The following is a 6,626-nucleotide window of genomic DNA, read 5'->3' as shown; positions in this document are numbered from 1 at the left end:
TCGTTGATCCCAAGAAGAGTACCCATAGAACCCTACAACCTCCAATCAACCTCAACACCAATCATAAAAACAACATCAATGAAATTGGATGACAGATAGTTTAACTCCACTTTATTAATATGGTTGAAAAACAAAACAAGCACCCCGCCCTACCGTCACTTTCTTGGATGTACAAATCATCAAAACCTAACTTTTTTCCTAAGAAATTAGATTTATCCTTATTCAAGCGAGATATCGAGAGGAAAGTCACATCCGCACTCACTCGCCCCTTGAGGTCTAGGAGTACCATGACAATTCCATCTCATGTTTTTCATTGCTCTCGGCGGTACCCCTTCAGGGAGCCTTTCGATTCATGGATTGAACTTGCACTGGTACTATTTACTACCACTCCAACAGTTCCCTTAAATTTATTTTTGTTTGCGCTTTTCTAGAGGGGTTCCCCTGAGGTATGTCCTTCTTCTGTCTCTCCTCAAACTGATCCACCATAATTGCCACAATAGTGTTTTTAGCAACATGAACAGTGGTGCCTTCAGTAGTCGGAAGGGGGACTTGTATTGCCGGGTTACCAAAATATTTCATCGTGCATTCCAACATGAACAATGGTGCCTTCGTTTGAATTAGAATTCTCAGTAGCTCTCTTTCCCAAAATATTTCATCGTGCATTCCAACATCTTGTCTCCCATTACCATCATTTCTAGCATTCAGATTACGTGCATTTCAAAGCATCATAATTATTATTCCGCAACAGCCCATTAAACCGCCATCTACTAGTAGGAATTACGTCAACACCCATAAGCCCTTGTCCGTGGCCTGTATCTTCAATTCCCGCACCTCTACCTCTTTCGGTGAATCCACCTAAGTTTCCATCAGAATCTTGTACACCTTCAGGACCATGACCACCACTTCCTCGACTTCTGCATCTACCCACATCTGCTAGGATAAAATTACCCCACTCAAGACAGGTTTTGTCATGTTCACCGTCGCCACATTCTTGATGAAAACAACAAAGCAGACCGCAGTTGCCACCAAAGATAGGAAGTTTTTCATACTTCACTTGGTACCACTCCTTCTCTTCCCCTTTTGTAATGGGTACAAACCTTATAATCTTCTCGTTAACATTCATTTTAGCTCGCAAGAATTTGATTTGGACCTCGAGAATTTCTAAACACAGTTGGTAATTTTAGTTGGACCTCCAAAATTTCTCCCATGGATCTACACACCATGTAATTATCTGATCATGCAACAATTGTCTACTTATTAGCCTATGCACTTGCGCCCGACTTGTCAAGAATCACTTGGCTAAATCCCCATTCACACGGCTATCGTCGGACCACACGCGCTTCGGTCACACTCACAGCCCGCACCAACTGAGCACAGCCGGCCGGAGGGCGAGATGACGGCGGCCAGCCTCCTCCGCCGCCTCCTCCCCAGATCGCCGCCGGCGCCAGAGCAGAAAGGCAAAGATCCCCTCGTATGCAGCCCCCCCGTCCTCCCGCGCGACTCCGTGGCATGCAGTTGCTTGCGCCGCCTCCTCTTCCTCTCCGACCCCCAATTCCGACGCTGCTCCCGCATCCGCCACCGCCACGGCCCTCCCTTCCTCGGTTTCTTCATCGACCACGGCGGCGACAGCGACAGCGACGACGACGGCGACGACGACGACAGCGGCGACGACGACAACGACGACGGCGACGATGGCTACAGCATCACCTTCGAGCCAGCTCCGGGCGCCCCCTACCGCCTCCCCCGCGGACTCTTCTCCTTGGAGCTCGACGGCTGCTACATGGCCCTAGGATGGCGCCACGGCCTCGGGCTCTTCTTCCACAAGATCCGGTTCGAGGTCCTGGTGTGGGATCCCGTCGCCGGCCACCAGCGCCTCCTGGCCGTTCCCCCGGATTTCGAGTTCCAGGGGGGCAAGGGTGATATCAGCGGCGCGGTGCTTCGCGCCGCCGGAGACGTCGACCACTTCCGGGTGGTCATGGTAGGCAGCAACGGGAAGCAGCCTAGAACAGTGCTCGCCTGCGTTTACTCGTCGGAGACCGGCGCATGGGGCGATTTCATCTCGGCGCCGCTTCCATCCGAGGGTTTGTTCATTTTCAGGTCCCAGCCCGCTGTGCTGGCAGGGGATTGCCTTCACTGGTCGCTTACCATGGCGGGTTCGAGAAGTATCCTCAAGTTTGATTTGAACAGGAAGAGCCTAGATCTGAGGCTGCTGCCAGGGGATTATTACACCCCGCTCAGTCCTGTCAAATTCGCGGTTATGCGAGCAGAGGGTGGTGGGATGGGTTTCCTCTTCTTATTCGGCTTTACCGCCGAATTATGGAGTCTGAAGCCCAATCGCGACGGTGTTATGATATGGGAGCCAGGGAGAAGTATTGAGCTGGACAAGTTACTTCGACTAAATCCAAAGAAAGATCCCCCACAGGTGATAGGGTATGCCGAGGAAAACAATGTGGTGTTCTTCTGGACAGTTGTTGGTGTCTTCATGGTCCATCTTGAGTCATGGCGGTTCAAGAAGCTCTCTAAGACTAGTCTCGATTCTTGGTACCATCCATTTGAAATTGCCTATCCTCCAGGTACTAGCATTCATTTACACTCTGGATATGGCAAAACAGAGTTTATTTTTGATTACATGTTGTTCACATTCTTCCGTGTGAAATTAACGATTTTAAGTAGTTGTCATACTCATATCATGTTTTCGTTTCAATGGACACCGAGATTGGCTTATTCTTTCTATAATATAACTGAACAAAGTTTCACTCTTGCTTGCCTACTGAAATATGCAAGAGCTGTATCATGGTAGTGTTAGCACATAGCTGCAGTGCAGTTTTTGTTTCAAGATGGGATACATAGCATTTTGAAGTTGAAGACAACTATATTAAAAATTTAAAGTTAGCTTGAACCAACTGCAATGTCAAATAGTAGCTCAATTGGTACATTTGGAAGCTTAACAACTAGTTAAATTTCTGTACTGTATTTCAATATTGTTATCTCTGCTGATCTTGCTAATAATCTGAAATCCATAACTGGGACTTGGTATGCAATTTACAAATAATTGTCCATTATCACTTGCAGTAGAGTCCTGCTGCAAGTGAAAAGCTCATTTATACCGTTATTTTTTTCCCAATAAATGGGGTTCATTTCATCGTTTCATATTACAGCTACGAGTTTATGTTAATATGTAGTTGATGCCTCCTTGTATCTATTTGGTTTTTTCTTTGGAAAGTCATTGGTTGTTTGAATTCTTATGTTTGTAAAACAGGCATTGGTGGTGGACACGATGGAGCTAAAGTTGTGAGTCATTGGTGGATGACACGATGGGCACGATACACAAAGCAATTGTTCAGTTAGATATGCTATTGTGATGTATTGGTTGAGCAGGTAAGCTTATCTTCTGCATGCAAGTTGAGGTATCTGAACTGTTTTACGAAAATGTGTCTCCTTCATTATTAACATGACTAATCCCTCCTCCTTCCTTGGGCTGGATGATCTCTTTTGCTTTTTGTCCTTGTCATTCAGATTCAACTACCTTGCAGCCAGTTTATTTCCCTTTTCTTGCATATGCCTGTGCCTTTTCAAGGATGAGAATGCTGTCATGTTAAGTGGTAGCAGAATGACATACTTGCTCTTTTGGTGCTTTGTGAAAAACTTGAATAATCTTTTCTTCATTGGTGGTTCTTGTAATTGGGTGCTGGTAGATGGTAAGGTTGTGATCGGTTTGACTGAAAATTAGGATCTGAGTGAGTGTGATCTGGTTACCGCCTTACCAGAGTGAAATCTCCTCGTATAATGAGTACCTTCATGTTCCCTTGGTACAGATTTCTGAATGACCAAATAATATCCTTTGTACTGAAATTTCTTTTCCCATTGGAACTTCTATGGACCAAAAGGAATCATACTGCATTTCTTAACATCTTCTCATAGATTCATAGTTCTTTAGTTTTTATATTATAGTATAAATACATCTGGCTTAACAAATCCTCATGACATAAATGCCTAATGGGCCATATATGCAGCTTGACTGAAGATCTTAAAAAGGTCATCTGTCATGTCTGCTTGCAAACTGACTGTTACTGTTTGAAGTACAACAAAGGCAATTCTACACTTATGCTAATTCGTGTACTACAGTCTACCGCCTACTAGCAGTATTGTGCTATTTTCCCCAAAGTTGATCTGGTGATGGTAAATTTACTATAACTGCACCTAGCTAAACAAATATTGAGTAATGAAATGCCTAATAAGCTATATCAGCAACATGCCTTTGAATACACTGAAACTCAAACAGCTGATTTGCCCCTTGGCATTATCAGTAAACATCTGTGGACGGACAGTGCCTAGTCTTCGGCGGAGAATCAAATTTTACAACTGCAACATCGGATGCCATATCCCCCATTAGTGGCCAGCGTTTGTGTTGATTATGTTATAGTATTATAATTGGTGAGTGTGTTTTCTCTCTCCTTTTATTGTTTGCCATAGTTCGATCAGCATGTTAATTAGCTGATTCAAGCTGTACTATTTTCAGCACACATTCCTTCTAGTCATATATATATGCACCCAAGTCATTTGAGGTATACAAGATTTTCGATTCCCCCTGTTCTCTGTTCTTGTATACCTCCTTGTTCTTTCGATTCCCCCTGTTCTCTGTTCTTGTATTGTATACCTCCTTGTTCTTTGAATTGCTTGCTGTCAGTCCGTTGGAGTTCGAGTGAAAACCTTAGTTTTATGTTCAGTAATATGAAAGCTTATGTAGATGTCTCTCAGAAGCAAGTATTTATTCAGAGAGAATCCCCACCTCACTCCAAAGTTGGGTGGATGATTTTCACATATGTAACTGTCTCTCGGTTATATGGTTCTAATCATTTTTCAATCTGTGTATGGTTGCTATGAGTGGAAATAATTTTGTAGCAGCGAAAATTCAAAATTTTATCGCCTCCTCCTTTTCAGGTCAGCGGCATGAGGCTTGGAGTGTGCTTCTAGAGAGTTGGACTGGAGAGACTTTGTACAGGACTTGTGAAGACTCATTTGTAGGTGTTCTCACCATGCATCTTGGTTGTGTTACTATATATGATATGGCCGTCAGACATATCAGTGTACCCATGAGAGTACTAGATATATTGCACGAACATATGCGTGCTTATGGCAGTGTTCTTCATATTTTCCATATGTAGCTACGACTTGGTTGAACAGCAAATGTGTATGCATACATCTATAGACCGTACTGGGAATATATATGGTGATTAGTAGGTAGTACTTTAGTACTATAAGCAAAGAACAAATTGATTTACCTGTTGTCAAAGATGGAAGCAGAAAGATTGTCTGAATGGGAAGATCGGCCGCTGGAAAAGAATATGCAAACTTAATAGAAGACCCGAGGGAAACAATAGTACACTATCATAGCACTAAATATATTGCACAATTTCAGGATAGTAATGCAATCTGGGGCGACTGAGGTTTAGGAAAATATCAGACTTAACTAATTTAAAACTTTATACGGCAACTAATTGTGCGGTACGAAATCACTTCCCTCTCTTGATTCAAATATTTTGACATACAAGCACTAATAAGCTGCACATACGGATAAATGAAGCCTTGAGAGAAGCTAGTGAAGATCGAAAGTTGACCGTCTTAGCATCCAAATTGTGTATATTTGTGTGTGTCCAATCTGTTTAAACCTATAAAAACCAACTATTGAGATCTGTCGAACATGTACATACATGCAGTCTGTAGTTTTTCAGTCACCAAGAACTCTATCCTGTAAAGAAACTGATCGTAGCTGGGCAGATAGGAGGCCCATTGCCATACTAAATAAGGCCATTGAGGCATTAACCTGTAAAGAAACTGAAATGACTACTAAGTACTCTCTCGTTTCTTTTTTATTGTACTTGCATATAAGATTTGTCTTAAGTCAAACTTCATAAAGTTTAATCATAATTATATACAAAATTATCATCTACAATACTAGAGATATACAATATGAAAGTTAATTCAATTGATGCATCTAATTATACTCCCTCCGTTCACTTTTGTAAATCATTTCAGACAACTCAAAATGAGTTGTTTTATACATTGTCTGAAATGTCTTCAAGGTCTTATAAAAGTGAACAGAGGGAGTACCTTTTTTTTTGCGGGGGCATCTAATGATATCGATTTTATATTGTGATGAATGTTGATATTTTTCCTATAATCTCAGTCAAACTTTACTATGTTTGACTTGAGACAAATCTTATATGCGGACCAAAAAAAATGAAGGGAGTACTTGAAAGTGAACAATAGATCCATACTACTGCTTTTTAGACACTCTTCCTCAAAATGAACTAGACAAATGGCACTGAAATTCATCAATACATGCGACCATTCACTGAATTAACTTTTGTCATCCTCTTGTTCGGACAGAGCCTTGAGCTTTTCTCGAATTTTCTGGACCGGAGCAATAGCAGGTTGGGGCTGGAGCCACATGCAGCATCCATGGCGCAGCGGCTTCACTAACTTGGCCTCGCCATTGACGAGGCTACACCTATACAAACGGCTCATAAAGACGAAGTAGGCTCACCCGCCCTCGATGCCCAGCTGCGCAGCGTCGACGCCGAAGCTGGCCCTAGAACCGAGGAACAAGATGCGGTCGCCCAAGC

At 42.9% G+C, this 6,626-nt stretch overlaps 1 protein-coding gene across 1 annotated transcript; it reads left to right on the top strand.

Moving 5' to 3' along the window:
• Nucleotides 1-1,300: 1,300 nt before the first annotated feature.
• Nucleotides 1,301-5,269, top strand: LOC119314396. Its single transcript, XM_037589110.1, has 3 exons — nt 1,301-2,573; nt 3,260-3,378; nt 4,942-5,269. Exons 1-2 carry the CDS (start codon nt 1,394-1,396, stop codon nt 3,346-3,348), a joined length of 1,269 nt encoding a protein of 422 aa, XP_037445007.1. The 5' UTR covers nt 1,301-1,393; the 3' UTR covers nt 3,349-3,378; nt 4,942-5,269.
• Nucleotides 5,270-6,626: the final 1,357 nt, after the last annotated feature.

This window comes from Triticum dicoccoides, chromosome 6A (assembly GCF_002162155.2).
Source record: "Triticum dicoccoides isolate Atlit2015 ecotype Zavitan chromosome 6A, WEW_v2.0, whole genome shotgun sequence".
Lineage (NCBI taxonomy): Eukaryota > Viridiplantae > Streptophyta > Magnoliopsida > Poales > Poaceae > Triticum > Triticum dicoccoides.
Note: the sequence above shows the minus strand (reverse complement) of the source record. Positions and strands in the feature narration are given on the sequence as shown.

What these genes read in the sequence shown, in the direction of transcription:
- LOC119314396 (XM_037589110.1), top strand. Translation starts at nt 1,394, where the DNA reads ATGACGGCGGCCAGCCTCCTCCGCCGCCTCCTCCCCAGATCGCCGCCG. An exon ending in TGAAATTGCCTATCCTCCAG is followed by an intron (nt 2,574 to 3,259) that starts GTACTAGCATTC and finishes TTTGTAAAACAG; the next exon opens with GCATTGGTGGTGGACACGAT.